General features: G+C 46.8%; 1 protein-coding gene across 1 annotated transcript in view; it reads left to right on the forward strand.

Moving 5' to 3' along the window:
• The window catches only part of SNRNP200 (small nuclear ribonucleoprotein U5 subunit 200), a 32,665-nt gene that overhangs the window by 4,690 nt on the left and 3,216 nt on the right, over nucleotides 1-24,759 (forward strand). The window contains exons 6-42 of the mRNA XM_025454033.3: nucleotides 2,137-2,235; nucleotides 2,595-2,747; nucleotides 2,853-2,952; nucleotides 3,108-3,244; nucleotides 4,464-4,547; nucleotides 4,642-4,815; nucleotides 5,279-5,416; nucleotides 5,661-5,816; nucleotides 6,343-6,513; nucleotides 8,998-9,191; nucleotides 9,749-9,872; nucleotides 11,107-11,256; nucleotides 11,498-11,608; nucleotides 12,357-12,488; nucleotides 12,654-12,842; nucleotides 13,199-13,396; nucleotides 13,803-13,955; nucleotides 14,066-14,146; nucleotides 14,414-14,497; nucleotides 15,150-15,256; nucleotides 15,583-15,701; nucleotides 15,961-16,115; nucleotides 16,218-16,407; nucleotides 16,616-16,789; nucleotides 18,029-18,189; nucleotides 18,490-18,717; nucleotides 19,070-19,261; nucleotides 19,348-19,526; nucleotides 19,707-19,858; nucleotides 20,702-20,810; nucleotides 22,184-22,292; nucleotides 22,718-22,907; nucleotides 23,005-23,169; nucleotides 23,404-23,525; nucleotides 23,759-23,902; nucleotides 24,007-24,183; nucleotides 24,485-24,645. Of these exons, the coding sequence (XP_025309818.1) occupies nucleotides 2,137-2,235; nucleotides 2,595-2,747; nucleotides 2,853-2,952; nucleotides 3,108-3,244; nucleotides 4,464-4,547; nucleotides 4,642-4,815; nucleotides 5,279-5,416; nucleotides 5,661-5,816; nucleotides 6,343-6,513; nucleotides 8,998-9,191; nucleotides 9,749-9,872; nucleotides 11,107-11,256; nucleotides 11,498-11,608; nucleotides 12,357-12,488; nucleotides 12,654-12,842; nucleotides 13,199-13,396; nucleotides 13,803-13,955; nucleotides 14,066-14,146; nucleotides 14,414-14,497; nucleotides 15,150-15,256; nucleotides 15,583-15,701; nucleotides 15,961-16,115; nucleotides 16,218-16,407; nucleotides 16,616-16,789; nucleotides 18,029-18,189; nucleotides 18,490-18,717; nucleotides 19,070-19,261; nucleotides 19,348-19,526; nucleotides 19,707-19,858; nucleotides 20,702-20,810; nucleotides 22,184-22,292; nucleotides 22,718-22,907; nucleotides 23,005-23,169; nucleotides 23,404-23,525; nucleotides 23,759-23,902; nucleotides 24,007-24,183; nucleotides 24,485-24,645 (5,462 nt within the window). The remainder of the gene's footprint in view (nucleotides 1-2,136; nucleotides 2,236-2,594; nucleotides 2,748-2,852; nucleotides 2,953-3,107; nucleotides 3,245-4,463; nucleotides 4,548-4,641; nucleotides 4,816-5,278; nucleotides 5,417-5,660; nucleotides 5,817-6,342; nucleotides 6,514-8,997; nucleotides 9,192-9,748; nucleotides 9,873-11,106; nucleotides 11,257-11,497; nucleotides 11,609-12,356; nucleotides 12,489-12,653; nucleotides 12,843-13,198; nucleotides 13,397-13,802; nucleotides 13,956-14,065; nucleotides 14,147-14,413; nucleotides 14,498-15,149; nucleotides 15,257-15,582; nucleotides 15,702-15,960; nucleotides 16,116-16,217; nucleotides 16,408-16,615; nucleotides 16,790-18,028; nucleotides 18,190-18,489; nucleotides 18,718-19,069; nucleotides 19,262-19,347; nucleotides 19,527-19,706; nucleotides 19,859-20,701; nucleotides 20,811-22,183; nucleotides 22,293-22,717; nucleotides 22,908-23,004; nucleotides 23,170-23,403; nucleotides 23,526-23,758; nucleotides 23,903-24,006; nucleotides 24,184-24,484; nucleotides 24,646-24,759) is intronic.

Below are 24,759 nucleotides of genomic sequence, written 5' to 3' on the forward strand. Positions count from 1 at the left end.
AAGTGGATCACCAAAAAGACAAAAAGTACAGTATCTACCTTCATCGATGGTGTATGCCACCATGTTTTACTGCATTTTATTTTATTTGTTTGTTTTGTTTTTTTTTACTGCATTTTAATTTTATTGTAAGAATTTTCCACTTTTTAGTACTCTCTCCTGTTGCCTCTTTCTTTCTTTCTTTCTTTCTTTCTTTCTTTCTTTCTTTCTTTCTTTCTTTCTTTCTTTCTTTCTTCCTTCCTTCCTTCCTTCCTTCCTTCCTTCCTTCCTTCCTTCCTTCCTTCCTTCCTTTCTTCCTTCCTTTCTTCCTTTCAATATTTTATTTATTTATTCATAAGAGACACAGAGAGAGAGAGAGAGAGAGAGAGAGGCAGAGACACAGGCAAAGGGAGAAGCAGGCTCCATGCAGGGAGCCTGATGTGGGACTTGATCCCAGGACTCCAGGGTCATGCCCTGGGCCGAAGGCAGGCACTAAACCATCGAGCCACCCAGGGATCCCCTATCGCCAGTTTCAAAACATGCACATTTGCCCAAGAGAATGGGCATATTTTGTACATGGTTGTCTAAGTAATAGTTGCAGCAGCCACTGAGGTTTAGCACCTCACCAGAATTCTTGAATATAACTAAATAGGATGTGAAAATTTTTCAGAGTTGCCTTAGAGTTCTCAGTGGGTGAGTTTGGCTCAGGTAAAGTGTTGGCCTCGAAATCTCATATACTAAGACAGAAAGCAGGGGTAGCAAAAGACAGTCAGGGGAGAGACTCCTCCCTCCCCTCGCCCCCCCCCCCCCCCCCCCCAACTGGGAGCCCTGAGATCTGAGTTTTAGTCCTGTGTTTCAGGCAGGTCATTTTGCTTGTTTCTCTCATCTACTAAATAAGATGCCTGAAGTAGATAACTACTAAGCCGCTTTCTGCAGTGGAGTTAATAGGATTTTTTTTTAAGATTTATTTATTTTATAGAGGGAGAGGGGGAGAGAATCTCAAGCAGACCCCACACTGAGCAAGGAACCTGACACAGGGCTCAATCCCAAGACCCCGAGAGTTGGACAGCTGATTGACTGCACCAGCTGGGTGCCCCAATAGGATTTTTTTTTTAAGAGTTTCTTTTTACATAATCTCTGCACCCACTAAGGGGTTGAATTGGGAGATCAAGAGTTGCATGCTCTACCCACTGAGCCAGCCAGATGCTCCAGGTTTGTTGCTACTTTAAATCATAAAATCCTGTTAATTAGGGGTGGCCTGGCTGGCTCAGTCGATAGAGCATTTGACTCTTGATCTTGAAGTTGTAGTTTGAGCCCCACGTTGGGTGCAGATTACTTAAAAATAAAATATTAAAAAAAAAAGGCACCAAACTATAGAAGAGTGCTTTGCTTATAGCATTCATTCATTTATCCAGTGCTTACTAATTAAATACCTATTTGTAATAATGACCCTGTGCTAAGTCTTGATACAGTGTGAGTGAATGTGTGAGTAGAGACAGTGGAAAGCAAGCTAAGTGGTATCTATATCTCTGGATCACCATGTGTTTTCCCAAACAGGGTTTCTGTATTGCTCTTCTCTCCTGCTAGCTGATAGCTCTATTTCATCATTTATCGATTGTACACATATGAGAGAGACTGTGATCCAGTTGGTTGTCATTGTGGCAGCCTAAGAGGAGAAGCAGAAGAGAGAGTAAAAGCATCTAATGAATACTTGCCAAGTGGACTTAGAGTAATGAGGTCATTTATTACATGTACTCTGGATCTGTTGGTCTCCCTATCACCAGTACCAATAAGCTATTGGTCTCCCCACCACCAGTACCAGAGCCATTGCTCTAACCATGGAACTAATTTTTTTTTTTTTTTAAATATCTTTTTTTTTTTTTAAACATTTTTTTTTATTTATTTATGATAGGCACACAGTGAGAGAGAGAGAGGCAGAGACACAGGCAGAGGGAGAAGCAGGCTCCATGCACCGGGAGCCCGATGTGGGATTCGATCCCGGGTCTCCAGGATCGCGCCCTGGGCCAAAGGCAGGCGCCAAACCTCTGCGCCACCCAGGGATCCCCCATGGAACTAATTTTAAGGGACTCAGGGGAGAGGTTCTCTGTTGATGTTAGGATCACCTCCAAATCATGAGCTGGGGTTGGGTTGTTTCTGTAGGAAGGTGATGAAGATGTCTATGGGGAAGTTCGAGAAGAGGCATCTGATGATGACATGGAAGGGGATGAGGCTGTTGTGCGCTGCACTCTTTCGGCTAATGTAAGTACAGCTTGTTCTCGCCCATTGCTGCAAGGCTAGGGGATTTCTGGGTGTAGCATTTGTTTTCTCCTGCATAGGTCCTGTTGCATATTACTGAGCTGGCCTTTAATAGGAGTCATTAGACATTCAGCGTCTTGATTTTCTTAAGATTTCAATCACTCATTTTCCTTCCCAAAGGCATGTGTTGAAATGTTAGTTTGGTATGCTCCTGAATTTATTATAAGGGTTTTTTAAATTCTGGAAAGTCCTCAAAGACTGGTAGACTCTGGTGGCAAGAGGAACTCTGTTGCAGGGTGATGAGTAAGCAGTTGGGGCCAATGGAGATGTGGCGTAAGCTAAGTACCTGGTTACTTCTGTAGCTTGTGGCCTCAGGGGAACTGATGAGTTCCAAGAAGAAGGATTTGCACCCTCGGGATATTGATGCATTTTGGCTACAGCGGCAGCTCAGTCGATTCTATGATGATGCCATTGTGTCACAGAAGAAGGCAGATGAAGTGTTGGAGATTCTGAAGGTATGGCCAAGATGTTTTGTGTTCATCATATGTATCTTAGCAGTGGGGACAGCGTATGAAGCAGATGGCTGCATCCTTAATCATGGCATTACCTTCTCTCTGTAGACAGCCAGTGATGATCGGGAATGTGAAAACCAGCTGGTTCTGCTCCTTGGTTTCAACACTTTCGATTTTATTAAAGTGTTGCGACAGCACAGGATGATGAGTGAGTATATAGTCCCTTTGGGAGCTCATTCGTGGTATATGTGCTTGCTTGTGTGATGGGGACTCTTATTTTTATAGCTTCAGTGCCTGTTTCAGTGAGCTTGCTTTCTACACAAACCCCTCCTTTTCATCTTCCCCTTCTTTTGCTGTTGTTAGTTTTATATTGCACCTTACTGGCCAGTGCACAGAGTGAGGCAGAAAAGGAAAGGATCATGGGAAAGATGGAAGCTGATCCAGAGCTCTCCAAGTTCCTCTACCAGCTCCATGAGACTGAGAAGGAGGATCTGATCCGGGTAAGGGCTGGGTTAGTTTATCTGTCTGATTCCCGAACTAGAATATTTGCTTTGGAAAAGAGACACCATTTGTAAGAGTATAGCGTTGAGGCACTTGGGTGGCTCAGTTGGTTGAGTGTCCGACTCTTGATTTCGGCTCAGGTCATGATCCCCAGATTCGTGAGATTGAGCTCCATGTCAGGCTCTAAACTGAGTGTGGCGTCTGCTTGGGATTCTCTTTCTTCCTTGTCCCTCTCCCACTCATGTGCACTCTTGCCCTTTCTTAAGAAAATTGTAGCATAAAGCTGAATGCATAGTAGAAGTGAAGGTTTGAAGAAGTAAAGTATTTCTCTGAATTCTTTGAGGTTTGTCCCTAGTACAGATTAGAGTTAACACACTCAGAGTGCTGTGGTCAAGAGACTGCTAGCCTGTTGCTGTCTTCAACAGCACCATGGGCCCATCACATGGGCCCTTGACACAATAAGTAATGGTATGTACTGAAAATGCAGGGATAGAACACATATGTTGGCTGAACATAGAACCTACACTTCTATCTTTAGGGTTAGCCCTTGGTGCTGAATTGTTGAACATCTACTTTTGAAATCCCTGTGCTATGCATTGTCCTCTTTCTTTTTTAAGAGGAAAGTTTTTTTTTTTTTTTTTTTTTTTTTAAGATTTTATTCATTTGAAAGAATATGTATACATGTGGGGAGAGGGGCAGAGGGAGAAGGACAAGAGACTCCCTGCTGAGCGGGGAGCTTGATGCGGGCCCCTGTCTCAGGAACCTGAGACCACGACTTGACCCGAAGTCAGATGCCTGACTGAGCCACCCAGGTGCCCCTGCATTGCCCCTTTACTTTTTTTATTTTAATTAAAAAAATATTTATTTATTAATGAGAGACACAGAGAGAGAGGCAGAGACACAGGCAGAGGGAGAAGCAGGCTCCATGCAAGGAGCCCGTTGTGGGGCTCGAACCTGGGAATCCGGGATCACGCCCTGATCCAAAGGCAAGCACTTAACTGCTGAGCCACTCAGGTGTCCCCGTTGTCCCTTTAAAACTGCTTGCTTCCATCATTCTGGTGGTCCCGATGGCAGATGTCTGAACATAAAGGACGGTCTTTCTAGTTTGGGACTTACTGGTCAGCACCCATGAGTCAAGCTTAGTTAAGCAGAGACCAAAAGGGACCAGAACCTTCAATGGTGATGGATTGTTATTCTTTGGGCCTTTCTCTGTTACAGGAGGAAAGGTCCCGGAGAGAGCGAGTGCGTCAGTCCCGGATGGACACAGACTTGGAAACCATGGATCTGGACCAGGGTGGAGAGGTAGGTCTTGGGTTCATTTCCAAGGTGGTGCTAGATGGAAAAAGCTCATTTGTTCACCTTGCTCACTTTGGGTTTTTGTTTTTCATACTCCTAGGCACTGGCTCCACGGCAGGTTCTGGACTTGGAGGACCTGGTTTTTACCCAGGGGAGCCACTTCATGGCCAATAAACGTTGTCAGCTTCCTGATGGGTCCTTCCGGCGCCAGCGCAAGGGCTATGAAGAGGTGCATGTGCCTGCTCTGAAGCCCAAGCCCTTTGGTTCCGAAGAAGTGAGTGAATTGCTTTTCTCCATTTTCTTTGTTTTCACTTCTCTTCCAGTTTGGATTTCAACCCATTGGCCAAAATGTGATCTTGCTTCATAGTTTTTCCCTGATGTGGAAGCTGTTTCAGAGTTTTCCCACTTTGTGAGCCTAGGGGACAGTGGAGAGTGACACAGGGAGGGTGCCAGGAAGTGCAGTCCTGGCTGTCCCACAAAAACAGCTTGCTCAAGGATGCTGCCAGCAGAATGTGAATGGCATTTTTCTCTCTCTCTCATTCATTCATTCATTCATTTTTAAAGATTTTATTTATTTATTCATGAGAGATACAGAAGGAGAGAGGCAGAGAGAGAAGCAGGCTCCATGCAGGTTGCCCAGTGCGGGACTCAATCCTGGAACTCCAGGATCATGCTCCGAGCTGAAGGCAGTCGCTCAACCGCTGAGCCACCCAGGCATCCTTGTTTCTCTCTTTTAGCAACTGCTTCCAGTGGAGAAGCTCCCGAAGTATGCCCAGGCTGGATTTGAGGGCTTCAAAACATTAAATCGGATCCAGAGTAAACTCTACCGTGCTGCTCTGGAGACAGATGAGAATCTGCTGCTGTGCGCCCCTACTGTAAGCACTGCCCTGGCTGCTTTGTTCTTGTGGAAAGTGGTGTATGTTTTTGATGGCAAGATTGTTCATCTTCACCCATATGCTACCCCCTGCCCCCCCACCGGAGTTCTTTCTTTGATGGAAGAGATGTTAAATGGTAGGATATCCTACCATCCCAGGACATGCTCTAGTGTCTGTTTTGGTGATAAGCCTGTGGTAGTGAGGGCGGGTAAGCAGACCTTCTCATCCTCAACTTCTGTCTTAGGGTGCAGGTAAGACCAACGTGGCCCTGATGTGCATGCTCCGAGAGATAGGGAAGCACATTAACATGGATGGCACCATCAACGTGGATGACTTCAAGATTATCTACATTGCTCCCATGCGGTCTCTAGTGCAGGAGATGGTGGGCAGTTTTGGAAAGGTAAGGGGTAGAGAGATACTGGGAGTGGGGGTTAGATCATTCCTGGGATGCCTCATCCAGTGGTTTTCTTCCACTTCAAGGTGGAACTTGACCCGAGTTCAGAGTGTTACTGGAGCAAGAATGTCTTGCACCTGTCTTGGACTTTTACAAGGATTTAGCATCTTTTTTTAATTCTTTCCATAGCAGTATTCTGTAGTTGTAATCATTGATGTTATTGAAGAATTTATGAAACACTCACAAGATGTGGTTGATAATAGATCTGGTGGTATTATTCCAGGTCCTGTTATCTACAGGTTTCCATTCCCCCTTGTGTGCAGAAGTCCCAGACATCCTCTGTCTGCTTCATTTGCCTTAGTGTGAACTTGATTTGTTTTAGATATATGCGCTTGTATGATCAATCTAATTCGTTTGATATTTCTCTGTTGGGTTGATACCTCCTTCCAGTATCCTACTCTGAGACTTCCCAAAGTGCGATAGCAAGGCCCCTTTGCAGTGTTTTTGATTGACCTGCCTCTCCTTCACCTAGCGCCTGGCCACCTATGGCATCACTGTTGCAGAATTGACTGGTGACCACCAGCTGTGCAAGGAGGAGATCAGCGCCACTCAGATCATCGTTTGCACCCCCGAGAAGTGGGACATCATTACCCGCAAGGGTGGGGAGCGCACATACACCCAGCTTGTACGGCTTATCATTCTGGTGAGCAGGGAGTACTTGGGGACATAGAGGCCAGGCCTGGTTGAGAAGGGTTTGCTGGAATTTTTGTTTGTTTTTTTTAAAGATTTATTTATTAGAGAGCAAGTGATGGGAGGAGGGGGGTGTTGGGGGTGAGTTGGGGGGAGGCAGGGGGCAGATGGAGAGAATCCATACTCTCTTCACTGAGTGTGGAGCCTGCCATGGGGCCTGATCTCACCACATTCCCTGAGATCATGACCTGAGCCATCCACATGCCCCTGGTTTGCTGGCTTTTATTGGTGACCATTTTTTCAGTGCTTTCCTCCAGTCACTAGCCTGTATAATGACAGCCGTTATCAGCATTGCTGTAATCATTAAATGAGAATCTGCATCTAATTGAAATAGTTCTGAGGAGGTGCATGGTGTTTGCCACGTTCCTTGCTCTTCATAGCTTTTTTTTTTTTTTATCTGAAATATTTTAAAACAAATGTAAACAGACATAACTAATTGTGTCTTCCCAGGACATTAAAGGGCTTCATAAATAAATAATCCATTCTCAGACAGAGTGAGTTAAGGAATCAGGATATTGTGTTCCATACATGCAGAAGCACCCAGGCAAAAATGACTTTGAGTCTGAGTGTAGTTTCTTTAAGTTGTCTAGAGAACAGGACGGAGGTCTTGTACGTAGATTTTCAATATCCTAGAGCAGGAGTTGGCAATCTGCAGCTACTGGTTTTGGACTATAGCCATACCCATTTATTTATGTATGGTTTACAGTTGCTTTTGTGCTGCAGTTACAGAAGTAAGTACAGTGGACTCTTGAACAACACAGGCTTGAACTCCATGGGTCCACTTATATATGGATTTAAAAAAAAATAAATATAGTGCCATACTGTAAACGTGTTATTCATACTTTTTTTTTTTTTTTTAAGATTTTATTTATTCATTCATGAGAGACACAGAGAGAGAGGCAGAGACACAGGCAGAGGGAGAAGCAGGCTCCATGCAGGGAGCCTGACATGGGACTCGATCCCAGGTCTCCAGGATTTGCCCTAGGCTGAAGGCGGCATTAAACCTCTGAGCCACCGGAGCTGCCCATATTTATACTTTTATACTTCTAATAACATTATTTTAGTTTATTGTAAGAATACAAGTATATAAAATGTATATGGAATGTGTGTTCGCCAACTGTTTATGTTATTGTAAGACTTCTGGTAAAGAGTAGGCTATTTGTAGTTAAGTTTTGGGAGAATTGAAGTTATAAGCAGATTCTCGACTATGTAGGACACCCCTAACTCCTGCATTGTACAGGGGTCAGTTTTATTTGTAGCAGAGACTGAATGGCTTACAATCCTAAAATACTGATTGTCTGCCCCCCCCCCTTTTTTTTTAAGGTTTATTTACTCAAGAGAGACACAGAGGGGGCAGAGACATAGGAAGAGGGAGAAGCAGGCTCCCTGCAGGGAGTCTGATGCAGGACTTGATCCTAGGACCTTGGGATCACAACCTGAGCCAAAGGCTGAACCACTGAGCTACCCAGGTGTCCCTGATTGGCCCTTTATGAAGTTTGTCAACCCCCACTTTGGAGCCTCACTATTCAAAGTCTTTAATAAGTGCAGAGTCCCTGGCCCCATCCCACACCTACTGAAATATAATCTTTTTATTGATTTATTTTAAGATATTAATTAATTGATTTATTGAGAAAGAGTGTGAGCCAGGGGAGGGGCAGAGGGAGAGAGAGAGAATCTCAGACTCCACGCTGAGTGCAGAGCCCCACGTTGGGCTTGATCTCTGGACCCTGAGCTCATGACCTGAGCTGGAATCAAGAATTTGGTGCTTAACTAAACTACTCAGGTACCCCACAATCTGCTTTTTAGTAAGATCCCATGCTGCATACTGAAATTTAAGAAGCATTACCTTAGGATATGCGAGCTCATCATTTGATTCATGATATCTTTTGCAAGTACAAAGTAGTAAGGATAACTGCCCAGAGGTGAAACCTTCTTTGATATAAATATGATCTGCTTAGAAGCTTCATTTTTAGTAAAGAAATGTCTTTTTTTTTTTTTTTTAAGATTTTATTTATTCATGAGAGACATAGAGGCAAAGACACAGGTAGAGCGAGGCTCCCTGTGGGGAGCCTGATAAGGGACTTGATCCCAGGACCCTGGAATCATGACCCAAGCCAAAGGCAGATGCTCAGCCACTGAGCTACCCAAGAAATTTGTCTTTGAGTGAAGTGATGAACTCATTTACCTGAAGTATTAGATTTTCTTGCCATTAAGCATATGTTTCACTAAATTAGCAATGCAGCTCTCAGTGGTTACAGGAGAATATTTTCCAGGGTATTTCACAGTGAATGTTGTCCCACCCTTTGGGTTTCTCTTGCCTGCTCTTTTCTTCTTTATTTGGCATATGAGGTATATACCACAAAATGGGACTATTTTCAGGAAAGAGGACCACATTTTTCTAGTCCTGGAGATAATTTGTAGCCCCTTCATTACTTAGGATGAGATCCATCTCCTCCACGATGACAGAGGTCCTGTCTTAGAAGCTTTGGTGGCCAGGGCCATCCGAAACATTGAGATGACTCAGGAGGATGTCCGACTCATTGGTCTAAGTGCTACCCTCCCCAACTATGAAGACGTGGCTACCTTCCTGCGTGTGGATCCTGCCAAGGGCCTCTTTTACTTCGACAATAGGTATGAGAGAAGATGGGAGAAATTTAACCAGGGTGACCTTCCTGCTGCCCTATCCCCCTTTCAGGGAGCTTTGTTGGATTGGGTATTAGAAGGGTCTTTGGGTTTGGTTTCTTTCTTTCTTTCTTTCTTTTTTTATTTTTTCAAGTCCCATATTGGGCTCCCTGCGAGGAGCCTGCTTCTCCCTCTGCTTATGTCTCTGCCTCTCTCAGCCTATGTCTTTCATGAATAAATAAGATTTATTAAAGATTTCTTAAAAAAAAAAAAGATTTTATTTACTCATGAGAGAGACAGAGAGAGAGAGAGGCAGAGACACAGGCAGAGGGAAAAGCAGGCTCCATGCAGGGAGCCCGATGTGGGACTTGATCCTGGGACTCCAGGATCATGCCTTGGGCCGAAGGCAGGTGCTAAACCACTGAGCCACACAGGTGTCCCGGTCTTTGAGTTTTGATGTGGTGTGAATCTAGAAAGGAATGTCGTTCCTGGGCAGCAAATATGACTGTTTATTTCCTCAGTATTCTGTGCTAGAAGCCTAATATGTTTAACTGTTGAACTTCTAGCTTCCGCCCAGTGCCCCTGGAACAGACTTATGTGGGTATCACAGAGAAAAAAGCTATCAAGCGTTTCCAGATCATGAATGAAATAGTCTATGAGAAGATTATGGAACATGCTGGAAAAAATCAGGTCTGTCTGTGGTTTCTTGTTGAACTCTGTTCTTGACTTTTTGTAGTGTTTTGTTTTTAAAGATTTTATTTATTTATTCATGAGAGACAGAGACACAGGCAGAGGGAGAAGCAGGCTCCATGCAGGGAGCCTGATGTGGGTCTCGATCCCGGATCCTGGGATCACGCCTTGAGCCGAAGGCAGACGCTGAGCCACCCAGGTGTTCTTGACTTTTTGGTTTATAATCAGGCAATATCGACAAAAATAAAAAAGAGAGGATACAACACAGATCACCAGTATTAGGAATGAAATGGGATATTACAGTAGAATCTGTATCCAGGGGAAGGATAATAAAGGAATACTATGAAAAACTTCACACGTAAATTTGCCAACCTAGAAGAAGAAATGGGCCAGTTCCTCAAAAAGCACCATCTACTAAAACTCAGTCTAGATGAAATAGATAACCTGAATAGTCTCATAACCACTAAAGGAAATTGAATTTGTAATTTAAAAACTCCCAAAAATGAAATCCCCAGGTGCGGATAATCAGTCTGTCTCTCTACATTATCAGGGGTCCTTCTATAAAAGATTTGGGTGGTTGACACTAGAAATGTAACCTGTGAAAATACAAATAAAAACTAGTGAAAGAGGGCATTTTACTAGAAAATATGGTAACAATTTTTTACTCGAACACTGCTAAGTTCACCAAGACAAAAACTAAGGAAAAGTGAAAGGTGTATAGATTTTTGTCTGATAAAAAGCATTTGCATTTAAATAAAGAGACCAATCTTTTCTTGGCACTAAATACTTGAATGACTTTCCTACCAAATGGAGACTTACTTTCTCAGTCCTTTTATAAAGTCCAGTGCCCATCATTTAATACAATATTTCAGCTGTTAATTTACAGGCATATTCCTCAGGTGGCTTAGAATTGTGTCAGGTGCCTAAACACAAATTCGCAATGGAGATTCCTGAATTTGCATCCTTATTATATTTAAACTTGGTTTCAAAGGTAGAGTACTTAGAGCTTACTTTCCCAGCTATGGGACTCTGCCACTGTGCTTTGTAGTTTTACTTACATAAGGTCTTGCCGGCTTCTGAATCAATATACATTCCTGCCATTGCCCTTCTTCTAGACCTCGGTTTCTCACCATCCAGTAGTGTAGCCGCTGCTTCCTGTTATTGGTACCTCAGAGCCATGGAAGTGACTGTAGTAGCTGTGTCTCTTGACCGCGGCAAACTGGTTTTTCCTTAGGTGCTGGTTTTTGTCCACTCCCGGAAGGAGACTGGGAAGACGGCCAGGGCCATCCGTGACATGTGCCTGGAGAAGGACACTCTGGGTCTGTTCCTGAGAGAGGGCTCAGCCTCCACAGAAGTTCTTCGGACAGAAGCTGAGCAGTGCAAGGTGAGGAGCAACTGCCCCAGTTCTCTGTTAACTACCTGGTAGCTGGTTTAATCCAAGGTAGTCCATACAGTTCTCGACTGCATCATGATGGTACTGTATCAGACAGGTTAAGATTGAATGGCTAGGTGTGGTTATGTGGATTCGGTAAGGGGCAGGGTCTCATGTGAAGAGATCTACTTAGTCTCCATAGAGTTCCCACAGCGAAGCTCACCTAATCATCTGTTCTTTTTCTGTTCCACAGAACCTGGAGCTGAAGGATCTTCTGCCGTATGGCTTTGCTATTCATCATGCAGGCATGACCAGAGTTGACCGGACACTTGTAGAGGATCTTTTTGCTGATAAACACATTCAGGTGAGGGGGAGTAAAATGTAGGCTTTAGAAGACCTGCTTGTCAAATGCCAGATGTTTGTGCCCAGTACTTTGTTTGTGGCTCAGGGAAACCAGGTCATAAGGTTGTGGTAGTACAGTGGATACAATGTTGTGCCACGTCTTCCAGGTCTTTACCTACTGTGTGAAGGAAGGTGAGTGATTTGAGAAAAGTGTCTAAGCATAACAAAGGAGGCATGTTAGTGACTGCAGGTACCTCCAAGCAGGGCCTTGTAGGGTTGGGACCTTGTTTTCTGTCTCAGGATAGGGTATATTATTAATTGTCTAGTAATCTTAATGTTTAGGTTTACACTTTTGCCTTGCAAGTATCTCTAGAACCTTGAAATGTTCATTGTTGGGTAGATGAGGGGAACCCAAGGACTCTTTCCCTCTTTTTTTTTTTTAAGATTTTATTGATTTATTCATGAGAAATACACAGAGAGAGGCAGAGACGTAGGTAGTGGGAGAAGCAGGCTCCCTGTAGGGAGCTGGATGTGGGACTTGATCCCAGGACCCCAGGATCATGACCTGAGCCAAAGGCAGATGCTCAACCACTGAGCCACCCAGGTGTCCCGACTCTTTCCCTCTTTATTCTAGTGTTACCTTGACAAGTATGGAGCCTACCTCGGTCCTGCTAGAAGCTCTGAGGCCGGTTTCCTAGAGGACTTGAGGATACTAACCCTCTAGTGGTAACATATGTCTGTTTTCTTTATTACTTTCCTTGTTTCTGTAGGTTTTAGTTTCCACAGCAACACTGGCTTGGGGTGTGAATCTCCCTGCCCATACAGTCATCATCAAAGGCACCCAGGTGTACAGTCCAGAGAAGGGGCGCTGGACAGAGCTAGGGGCGCTGGACATTCTGCAGGTATAGAGCCTTTGAGGTTATTTTCAGTAAAGTATTCTGTATATAAAATGCAAGGAGGCCACAAAAGGTGGCACATGGAAGGTGGGGTTCTATGAAGTAGAGGCCTGGGAACAAATCCATAAACTCTGCGGCCACGGCCCTCTTGGTTTCCCATCTCTGACCTAGATGCTGGGACGTGCTGGAAGACCCCAGTATGACACCAAAGGTGAAGGCATACTCATCACATCTCATGGGGAGCTACAGTACTACCTGTCCCTCCTCAATCAGCAACTTCCTATTGAGAGCCAGATGGTTTCAAAGTTGCCTGACATGCTTAATGCAGAAATCGTGCTGGGGAACGTCCAGAATGCCAAGGTAGGGAAGGGCTCTGCTTTTGGCACTTCTTGCTTTCTCTAGAGGAGCCAAGGTATCAGGGGGTGGATGGTCTCCGTCGGGCTATGGGCCACCAGAATCTAGGGTCCTCCAATCCTGCACCCCATATCTTCGATGTGAGCCGTCTCTCAGAAGTCTGTTAAGTCTATGGCAGACAATTCCCCTTATTAACTAAGATCTTAGGACTGTCTTTTTAATAAGGAGATGTTGAAAACCTTCAGAAGACAATGTAATATACATTTTCATAGTTAGGAACTAATTTTTAAGTGATCTATCGGAGCTCTTCATTTGGACATCATTTCTCCATACTAAGATCCACGAGCTCTCACTTCTTGTAGGATGCAGTGAACTGGCTCGGCTATGCCTACTTGTATATCAGAATGCTCCGATCCCCAACCCTTTATGGCATCTCTCACGATGACCTCAAGGGGGATCCCCTCTTGGACCAACGCCGATTGGATCTGGTTCATACTGCTGCCTTGATGCTGGATAAGAACAATCTGGTCAAGTATGACAAGAAGACAGGCAACTTCCAGGTGAGTGGGCTGAGGGATTAAGGTAGAGGTCTCAGTAAAAGTGGCAGCCCCAGAAGATGATTTTTCAAATTGCATTCTTGATTTGGATATTGCCTGTCAATTGCCCATTGCTTGGAACAGGAGAAAAACAGATGGGATTGGACCGTGGTCTTTGAATTTAGGAACTTCTAAAATGGCAAACTAGGTGTTGCTGATGCCTGCTTTATGCACTTGTGTCGAGGTGGCAAATTCAGTTGTCTTTTCTGTGTGGGCATCAGTTCACTGGTGGCCAGTGTATTGTGCCATCTTTCTTCAGTGTGTGGGCTGGGTGCTTGTGTTGACATTGATCTGGTGGGCACCCGTTGTGCACAGTGACAGGTTGCCACTTGTTAATGATACCATTGCATTGAGCGTTTCTCCATTGTAGGTGACAGAACTGGGCCGCATAGCCAGCCACTACTATATTACCAATGACACAGTACAGACCTACAACCAGCTGCTGAAGCCCACTCTGAGTGAAATTGAGCTTTTCAGAGTCTTCTCCTTGTCCTCAGAGTTCAAGAACATCACTGTGAGAGAGGTGAGTCCATGTAGCATGTTGGGACAGGTGATTGGTACTCACCATTGAGTCATCAGATGGATTCTATCTTTGGTCACCTGGCTTTTCCTTGACCTGTTTCCTTTTGGCAGGAGGAGAAGCTGGAGCTGCAAAAATTGCTGGAGAGGGTGCCCATTCCTGTGAAGGAGAGCATTGAGGAACCCAGTGCAAAGGTGAGCCCACTCCTCTGCTTGGGAGAAGGAGTGAGTGGTTTTACAATTTTCTAAAAGGTGAACCTTGAATTCAAGTATATGTTTGGTGACCTGCTCAGTTCTCCCCATTTTTGCATTCTTCTCATATGTTCAGTTTATGTGGAGTAATGATTTTTTAATGGTTGTAAATCAAGATCTGGCATGGATCCCAGAACAAATATGATTCACTTTTTTGGATTGGACTATTCAATGATTGGCCACCGTCTGGCCAACCTTGCTTTTTTCCAGATCAATGTGTTGCTCCAGGCCTTCATCTCGCAGCTGAAATTGGAGGGCTTTGCGCTGATGGCGGACATGGTGTATGTTACACAGGTGAGAGCACAGTGGTGCTGCCAGAGGAGACCTGAACAGCTCCCTGCCCTGTGCTTTTGTGTATTTTGGAGAAAGTAGGCCTGACTCTAGTGAGGGGGAAGGAAAGCCAAGTTTTTGCCCTTGTTGGCTCAATGGTTGATGTGTGTCTGGTATAGCCAGTCTGTTCCACTGATCATGAGCATGCAGAGAGGTGCCTCTCTTGAGAAGGCTGTAAGACAATGCTGGGGAAAGCCACAAGACATGGTATCTGCTTTCCTACAGAGAATGACTTCTCACTATGGCTGCTGGGCTCTTAATGTAAAGGAGCAAAGGGCTCTATTAGCTGTGCTTTGTCTTTACCTCTAAGGGCAAGTCACTGGCATCCTTGCTCTTGCTAGACCACTAAGTGCTAAGCAAGCTGAAGCTTTAAAAAATCATGCAATGAATATTAGGTTAAGATATACAGTGAGCTTGAGCCATACTTCTCTAACTATTCTGTGTTTAGCAAGCATCTGCTATTCAAAAGATGAAAAGTAAGTACAAAGGGACTTGGTTTTTGAGTGGTGTGACTAATTGCATGAGAGTTTGAGGTGATTAAGCCACTTGTTGGGTGGCTTCATTAGGTCTGGGAATAGTGGGGACTTACCAGAGGGAATGTTTTATCTTCCTTCAGTCGGCTGGCCGGTTGATGCGTGCTATCTTTGAAATTGTCCTGAACCGAGGTTGGGCACAGCTGACAGATAAGACGCTGAACCTCTGCAAGATGATTGACAAACGCATGTAAGGGCACAGGGAGCTGGAAAGCTGGTCACCATGAGTTAAGGTCTCCAGACTGAGGGTGTGGTGGGGAAGCCTTGTAGTGCTCTTATCTCTGGCCCTCACTCATGAAGAGGGAACTTTCACTTGGGTGAATGTTGAGAAGAGGGAGGGCCCTTTGGGTAGAGCCCAGGAGTGGGGAGTGGTGGCTTTCAAGTTCCATTGCGGGTGCAGTTCTGGATGCCTTCCATTAAACGACTGTGTTTGTGTGGTCCTGGCTAACCTATTGGAAGCCATGGCGAGGGCTGTCTGTTCCACAAGGGACTGTCATTTGTTTCCTTCCTGGCTAGGTGGCAGTCCATGTGTCCTCTGCGCCAGTTCCGGAAACTCCCTGAGGAAGTGGTGAAGAAGATTGAGAAGAAAAACTTCCCCTTTGAGCGTCTATATGACTTGAATCATAATGAAATAGGTGTGTGGGAAGCTGTCCTCCTTATCCTTACCATTCAGACATCTTTTTGAGCCTTCTTGCCAGTTCTGAGGCCTTCCTCTTGTCCTGTGTTCACTACTCACATCCCACTGAAGTAACAAGGCTAGCTTTTAGTCTCGGGGCTCTGACTCCTCTGGGCTGTACTGGGAGTGGAGGGATTGTGCCACCTGTCCTCAGGGTCTGGTCTGCAGCTGTGCCTGGCAGGCTGGGCTGCAGCCCCAGTGCTCTGCTTTCCTTCTAGGGGAGCTTATCCGCATGCCGAAGATGGGAAAGACTATCCACAAATACGTCCACCTCTTCCCCAAGTTGGAGTTGTCGGTGCATCTACAGCCAATCACACGCTCCACCCTGAAAGTGGAGCTGACCATCACGCCAGACTTCCAGTGGGATGAAAAGGTGAGGCTTTGCTTGGCAGAGGGACTACTTGCAGAGTGCTCCTGAGGAGAACTGGGTTGGAGGTGTGAGTCATGTTCCTGTTCCTTGTGTTGCTGTTGACAGGTTCATGGGTCATCAGAAGCATTCTGGATTCTGGTGGAGGATGTGGATAGTGAGGTGATACTCCACCATGAGTATTTTCTACTCAAGGCCAAGTATGCCCAGGATGAGCATCTCATCACGTTCTTCGTGCCTGTTTTTGAACCACTGCCTCCTCAGTACTTCATCCGAGTGGTGTCTGACCGCTGGCTCTGTGAGTGTGTCTCTCTGTAGTCCCATAAAGGGAGATCTTCTGGGGGAATTGTAAGGGTGTCTTGCACTTTGTGCTGGGCTGGATTTTGTGGGGTTAGAGTGATAGTATCTGCTGTTGCCTTGGTGTTTCCAGTGTGCAGGGAGGAGCTCTGAGGGGCCATTAGGTAAAGGGAGGACTGCTCACGCCCCCACTCATTTCTGTTCTGCAGCTTGTGAGACCCAGCTGCCGGTCTCCTTCCGGCACCTGATCCTACCAGAGAAGTACCCACCTCCAACTGAGCTTCTGGACCTGCAGCCCTTGCCCGTGTCTGCCCTGAGAAACAGTGCCTTTGAGAGCCTTTACCAGGATAAGTTTCCTTTCTTCAACCCCATCCAGACCCAAGGTAGGTGTTTCTGTCCCCAGGTGGTTGTTTCCTTTGGGGGCCTTTTTTTGTTTGTTTGTTTTTTTGTTTGTTTGTTTGTTTGTTTGTTTGTTTTTTCCTTTGGGGGCCTTTTAAGGTTCCCTAGAGATAGAGGTGTTCTGTGGCAGGAATGGAAGTAGAGCACTCAGGTAGATGGAGCTCATCAGTGCCTACTGTTGGAGCACAACAGGACTTCATCCTTTCTCAGTCCTTGGTTACCATTAGATGTCCTTTGCTTTTTTGCAACGTGTCATGGGCAGGGCCAGTAGAACAAGATCTTATCTGGTGCATTGCTGTTTCTCAGGAGCTCAGATTCAGGAGGCTGGATTCGTGCCCTTGTTGCTCAAGTATTGAACCAGTGTGTGCAGCATTGATTGAGGCCCCTTTCTCCCTCATTGGTTATTTTTTCCTTCAAAGATTTGATTTATTTGACAGAGAGCCAGGGAGCACAAGCAGGGAGGAAGGACAGCGGAAGAGAGAGAAGCAGATTCCCCAGTGAATAGGGAGCCTGACTTGGGGCTCAATCACAGGAGCCTCGGGATCATGACCTGTGCCGAAGGCAGATGCTTAACCAACTGAGCCACCCCGGCTCCCTAACCCCTGCCCTGCATGGTTTTAAATAACGGCCAGGTTCACAGGGTATGCAGTGATATCTAAGTTCTTTTGGCTGAGTACATCTGGGTGTTTTCTCTTTTATGTTTTTCACCATTCCGAGGGATTTGCCATTTGTGATACTACTATTAGTGTCCTGGCAACTAGGCAGGGAGAGGCACCTTGACTGAACCAGCTAATAAACAGAACTTGGACTTCAACTAGTTTGAATAGCAGGATTTAGGCTTTACCTTCTTTCTTTATTAGACCATTTCCAGGGAACATAGGAGAGGGTTGGAGGAGCAGAGAAAGGTAGCCAGTTCTTTTTGTTCTACATCCTGGTCCCTGAGAAGAACTGCATAGAAGCATGGGATACTTGGCCTCCTTCCATCTGCCATCCTGCCGTCGTCTCCATGCTCCCTGAACTCTTGGTCCAGGCTCTTGCTCTGTTGCTTGTGTGTGAGGTGGAAAAAATGAGGGGGGAGAGGTGTGATAGGCTGACTGCTGTAAGAGGCCTAATGCCGTCCGATTGGCTGGTGGCACTTGATGGCTGACTGGCTGGCTGAGTTTCTCTGAGGAGTGGTCTGAGTCTCTTCTCTCCTCTGCTCCTGCTGCTGTACCGGCTTCCAGTGTTCAACACCGTCTACAACAGTGATGACAACGTGTTTGTGGGGGCGCCCACGGGCAGCGGAAAGACCATCTGCGCAGAGTTTGCCATCCTGCGGATGCTGCTGCAGAACTCGGAGGGACGCTGTGTCTATATCACCCCCATGGAGGCGCTGGCAGAGCAGGTAGGTGGCACGGTGTTGTGTCACATGTGAATTTTTCTGGAAGCTGTTTTCATCTGAGCCTGGATCAAGATTTTCTAAATCCTTGAAATGCTTGAGGTCAGTTGAGGCAAGACTCTTTGCTTTCTTTTGTTCATGTTCTCAGTGTGTCATCTCTTAAGGGTTAACGTGGGATTATAAAGTAGTTTGAGATAGACAGATCATCAAGGCTCTCTGTTAGGCTTTTTAGCTTTTCTTGTTAGAAATGAAACGAGACCTACCCTGGCCTCATGTTTCTCTGCTCTTCCTCTCTCTGCATGCCAGGTTTACATGGACTGGTACGAGAAGTTCCAGGACAGGCTCAACAAGAAGGTGGTGCTCCTGACGGGGGAGACTAGCACAGACCTGAAGCTTCTGGGCAAGGGCAATATCATCATCAGCACCCCTGAGAAGTGGGACATCCTCTCCCGGCGGTGGAAGCAGCGCAAGAATGTCCAGAACATCAACCTCTTCGTGGTGGATGAAGTCCACCTTATCGGGGGCGAGAATGGGGTATGGCACAGGCTCAGAGCTGTGACTGCCTGAGAGGCCTTGGCATTGGGACTTAGCCTGGGGTCTGAGGCCAGAGACCAGGTGCCGCTGCTTAGAAAATTCTGCTTGTCACTTTATTCCAAAGGTACAATGTGAGACTTTTTTGGTAGTCCTCTTGAAAAGTAGCATTGCTTAGTGGAGATTGGCTGCTATGCAGGAGATGGACCCAGAGATAGGAGAGCTCCTAATTAGAAGGAAGAGTGAGGCGACCATTTCGAGGTGGTCGGCTGTACAGGAAGGCTTACTCTGGGTGCAGGCTTGGGATGGGGGCTGGGGGGCCTGTGCCTGTAGTGACTCCCTCCCTGTGTTCCAGCCTGTCTTAGAAGTGATCTGCTCCCGGATGCGCTACATCTCCTCCCAGATTGAGCGACCCATTCGCATCGTGGCCCTTAGCTCCTCGCTCTCGAATGCTAAGGATGTGGCCCACTGGCTGGGGTGCAGTGCCACCTCTACCTTCAACTTCCACCCGAATGTGCGTCCCGTGCCCTTGGAGCTGCATATCCAGGTAGGACCCGTCCTCCCCGCTCCTATGTGGCCTTGTGGCAGAGGACCAGGTCTGATGCCCGTCCCTTTGTTTTCCTCGGTCTCCAGGGCTTCAACATTAGCCACACACAGACTCGCCTGCTCTCCATGGCCAAGCCCGTGTACCATGCTATCACCAAACATTCTCCCAAGAAGCCTGTCATTGTTTTTGTTCCGTCCCGAAAGCAGACCCGCCTCACTGCGATTGACATCCTCACCACGTGTGCAGCTGACATCCAGCGGCAGAGGTGGGGCAGGGAGGGGCAGGGAGGGTTGGGTCACTGAGGTTGGCTCACCATGAAGAGCCTCCTGTTCGTGAAGGTGGAGATTAGCCCCATCGGGCTAGGGGCTGGCCAGCTGCAATGGTTGGAAGGGTCTTGCCAGGGTTGGGAAGCGCTCTGAGCCGATTCAGTGTCTGTGCTGCCTAGGTTCTTGCACTGCACCGAGAAGGATCTAATCCCGTACCTGGAGAAACTAAGTGACAGCACTCTCAAGGAAACGCTGTTAAATGGGGTGGGCTACCTGCACGAGGGCCTCAGCCCCATGGAGCGACGCCTGGTGGAACAGCTCTTCAGCTCAGGTGAAGAAAATTCTTGTGGCCAGAAGGAGGTCAGATGTAAGGGTATCACAGGCGATAGATATGAAATTTTAGGACGTGGGTGATACTTTCCTCCAGCAGACTCATCATCCTCAAAATTCTTTTCTGATGAGTTTATCTATTACCTCATTTGATCCTCCCAATAACCTTGGAATATGGGTAGAATATCATGCCTACTTGCTAGATGAGAAAACAGGCATTGTAAAGGTGGTATTACTTCAGAATCTGGTTTTCTAGACCAGGACCTCTGACTGGTAGACCTGGCTTTCCACAGATACCACTCTCACCAAGTTTGTTAGATCTTAGAGGTGTAATAAACGCTCGAGCTGAGTCTCATTTGGGTGGTCTGTGTACCACTGTCCCTTGTTGACCTATGGCATTTCACGCAGAGTATTAGCACTATTTGGTGGCACTGCAGTGGAGATGCTGGCACTCTTTGATGCTTGAATCTGTGGTTTGAGGCATGCTCACAGCTCAGTCTTGCTGTACGTACTGAGCCAGCGTATGACTGAGTTGGTGTTACCACGTTCCAGTCAGCAAGGCCAGTCTGTCAAGCAGATAGCTAAGCCTAGCTTTCCCTGAGCTTGGGATTCTATTCTAGGATTATCTCATTTCCTACAAGATAGTCTCCCAAGCAGGGCAGCAGCAGCATGGAGCCACCTCTTACAGTATTGCGTTAGCCCTTGTCATGATTAGGGCTCATTCCCAGCAAACTTTGCTCTGAGTTCTCAAAAGAAGCACAGGATAAGGCCCTACCTGCGAGGGAGACAGATCCTCCCAGGGAGCTGGCCTGCACTCAGTCATCTTCTCCCCTCTGCCTCTCAGGGGCTATCCAGGTGGTGGTAGCTTCTCGAAGTCTCTGCTGGGGCATGAATGTGGCCGCCCACCTGGTGATCATCATGGACACCCAGTACTACAATGGCAAGATCCATGCGTGAGTCTCACTGTGCTCTGCATTAATGGGAACCTTCTCCTAAAATGAACATAACAGGGCAGCCCGGGTGGCTCAGCGGTTTAGCGCCACCTTCAGCCCAGGGCCTGGTCCTGGACACCTGGGATTGAGTCACACATCGGGCTCCCTGCATGGAGCCTGCTTCTCCCTCTGCTTGTGTCTTTCATTAATAAATAAAATCTTAAAAAAATAAAATAAAATGAACATAACATCTGCAGATACAGAAATTATGAAGGAAAGATGTTAGGGAGATGAAGAGCCAGCTGAGATTCCCCCACAGCCACATACATGTCTGAGAGAGTGTTTAGTCTTAGGCCCTAGGTTCACTTTTTCTTTTTTTAAAGATTTTATTTATTTATTCATGAGAGACACACAGAGAGAGAGGGGCAGAGACACAGGCAAAGGGAGAAGCAGGCTCCATGTGGGGAGTCCGATGTAGGACTCAATCCCAGGACTCCAGGATCACACCCTGGGCCGAAGGCAGGCACTAAACCTCTGAGCCACCAGGGATACCCTTTAGGCTCACTTTTGCTTCTGTGGTCATCCTGTCACATTGCAGCAAGTTGGAGAACCAGGAAGTTTGAGGTGGAGATTAGGTAGTTGTTTATCTTATAGATAGGGAAAGTGACATGAACCAAGTCACACACCTGTGTGGTAACAAGAAGTAGAAGGTTCGGTTTTCCTTAAAAACTTGAATGATTTGGGATCCCTGGGTGGCGCAGCGGTTTGGCGCCTGCCTTTGGCCCAGGGCGCGATCCTGGAGACCCGGGATCGAGTCCCACATCGGGCTTCCAGTGCATGGAGCCTTCTTCTTCCTCTGCCTGTATCTCTGCCTCTCTCTCTCTCTCTGTGACTATCATTTAAAAAAAAAAAAAAAAAAAAACTTGAATGATTTAATTCTTAATTTTTTCTCAAAATGTAGATTTTTGTTTTCCTGGAATATTCGCTATGGGCTTATTTTTAACATCTGAAATTCATTCTAGGTTTGGATTTAAGTCAGGTGAGTGTCTAACTTCTGAGACACAGCTGTTTGGAAAGCTTGACCTACATATTTGATCCTTTCTTAGGGAGTTACTTGCTTTTGGCATTCGCTGGGTTTGTAGCTTTGGTTCAAGGACCCTGATTTGCAGTCTCAACTCTTACAGTCTCAACTCTTACACTTGAAAATCACAATGATATAGAGAGAAACAAGTGAAACTAGTAACTGAGCACGGGAAGTGCTCGGGGGATAGCTGTAATTGTCCACTGTCTCCCACATTTGCGTTTTATTCTTTGGCATTGAGGGAGTCTGAGCTGCCTGAGTGTAGTCTCCATGTGGATGCCTCTTTGCCACCTTTCTTCTCCTCTGTCCCCAGGTACGTGGATTACCCCATCTACGATGTGCTTCAGATGGTGGGCCATGCCAACCGCCCACTGCAGGATGACGAGGGGCGCTGTGTCATCATGTGCCAGGGCTCTAAAAAGGTCATTCCTGGTCTCAGAGCAGATTCTTTCTTAGGTGTCTTTCCTTGTTTACATTCTTTCTGTTAGCTTCTGTTTCTTTTATTTTCCACATTGCTTTTATGATAACCCTCTCGGCACATGGAATTTTGTACCCTTTATTTTTGCTGCTGCTGCTGACTCCACATGTTGAGGTCTTTACTTTCTGGCTGGTTCTTCATATATTGTTAGGCCTGTTTGACTTGCTCTATCCATATTCCCATTGTAGAATGGTCAATGAGGCCAGTGGGACCAGGCATACACACCTAGTCAGTACAGTGAGTTCTTCCATTGTTGTATTAGCTGGGTCTGTAACACAGAGCCATTCCCTGTTGATTTGCCCTTAGCCCTTTTTTGTGACCGTGTTGTCATTGACTCTTTATTGCCATCTCTCCTTTTCCAATCTACAGGATTTCTTCAAGAAGTTTTTATATGAACCTTTGCCAGTAGAGTCCCACCTCGACCACTGTATGCATGACCACTTCAATGCTGAGATTGTTACCAAGACCATAGAGAACAAGCAGGATGCCGTGGACTACCTGACCTGGACCTTTCTGTACCGCCGCATGACACAGAACCCCAATTACTACAACCTGCAGGGTCAGTGGACTGTGGAGTGCACAGTATCCTTTTGTGGTTCTCATGGCCCTTGCCGGCCATCTCCTGGTGACTCCCTACTTCTCTCTCACCGTTACAGGCATCTCCCATCGTCACCTGTCTGACCACTTGTCAGAACTCGTGGAGCAGACCCTGAGTGACTTGGAGCAGTCCAAGTGCATCAGCATTGAAGACGAGATGGATGTGGCACCCCTGAACCTGGGCATGATTGCTGCTTACTATTACATCAACTACACCACCATTGGTGAGGGGCCGGCAGGGGCTGGTGTCTGGGGAGCCCAAGCTAAAGGAGTCTCATGCAGGGGCCTGCAGCCCAGTGGGTGAGAGGGCACAGGGCTTCTAGCACCCTGTGTGTTCATTAGAGGGATGTATTGTGGGGTAGTACAGGGGTAGGGTAGCCCAGGCAGTTAACTTTCCTCCCTCCTCCTTTTCTGCCTGCTTCTGACTCCTCCCCTTTCTCCTTACCTTTGGCTGTCAGAGCTCTTCAGCATGTCCCTGAATGCCAAGACCAAGGTGCGAGGGCTTATCGAGATCATCTCCAATGCGGCAGAGTATGAGAACATTCCCATCCGGCACCATGAAGATAACCTCCTGCGACAGGTGAGGAGGACATCGTGGATTCGGGACCACATCTTTAGAGTTGAAACTTAGCCTGTGTGCCCGGAGCATGCCGTGTTTCTGCCACCACAGGAAGACCCCAACACATCACTCACACTTCTCTGTTTTTAAGGGTTGTGAGCTTGCGGCAGCGGGTGGTACTTTGGGCCTGAGAGCTGTTCTTGGGGAGGGTCACTTGTCCATTACCAGCTCTTTATTTTTCTTCCACTCTCCAGTTGGCTCAGAAGGTCCCCCACAAGCTGAATAACCCTAAGTTCAATGACCCACACGTCAAGACCAACCTGCTTCTGCAAGCTCACCTGTCCCGCATGCAGCTGAGTGCTGAGCTGCAGTCAGATACAGAGGAAATTCTTAGCAAGGTATGGTGTGGGTGCAGGTGTGGGTATGGAGTGGAGGGGCTGGTGGTGGCCTGTGAAGTAGCAGTTCCAACCTTTCCTTCTCTTGCACTCCTATCCTGGTTCAGGCAATCAGGCTCATTCAGGCCTGCGTGGATGTCCTCTCCAGCAATGGGTGGCTTAGCCCTGCTTTGGCAGCTATGGAACTGGCCCAGATGGTAACCCAAGCCATGTGGTCCAAGGACTCCTACCTGAAACAGCTGCCACACTTCACTTCAGAGCATATTAAACGTTGCACAGACAAGGTGAGTTGGGTCTGGACCTGGATGGTTGGATGGCTGAGACAGGTGTCCTGGGATTTGGGGGGTGGGGGGGTTGTGTTTGGGGAAGGGTGAGTCAGAGCAGGGGGGAGTTCTAATTTCTCTGAGGGTGTTACATATTGAGATGCTAGAGAGCCTGACAGTTGTACAGTTGTGGGCTGTGTTCTTTCTGAAGCTGTGTATGGATGCTCTGATGGTATAGGAAGTAAGATTAGCAGCTGTCGAGCCAAATTCCATTTGCTGTTACTCTGTGTTCTCCTTCCCTGACCTCTGAATACCCCTGCAGGGAGTGGAGAGTGTTTTTGACATCATGGAGATGGAAGATGAAGAGCGAAATGCATTGCTTCAGCTGTCTGACAGCCAGATCGCTGATGTGGCCCGCTTCTGCAACCGCTACCCTAATATTGAGCTTTCTTACGAAGTGGTGGATAAGGACAGCATCCGCAGGTGAGCCAGGGCTGGCCGGGCGCCCTGCCCCAGGGTCCCTGCTGGGCACACAGTGACAGGGCCATCCCACCGCACTACCTCAGTGCTGATGCGCTCCCCCCTCTTGTCCCCTAC

This window comes from Canis lupus, chromosome 17, assembly GCF_003254725.2.
Source record: "Canis lupus dingo isolate Sandy chromosome 17, ASM325472v2, whole genome shotgun sequence".
In the NCBI taxonomy this organism is placed as follows: domain Eukaryota; kingdom Metazoa; phylum Chordata; class Mammalia; order Carnivora; family Canidae; genus Canis; species Canis lupus.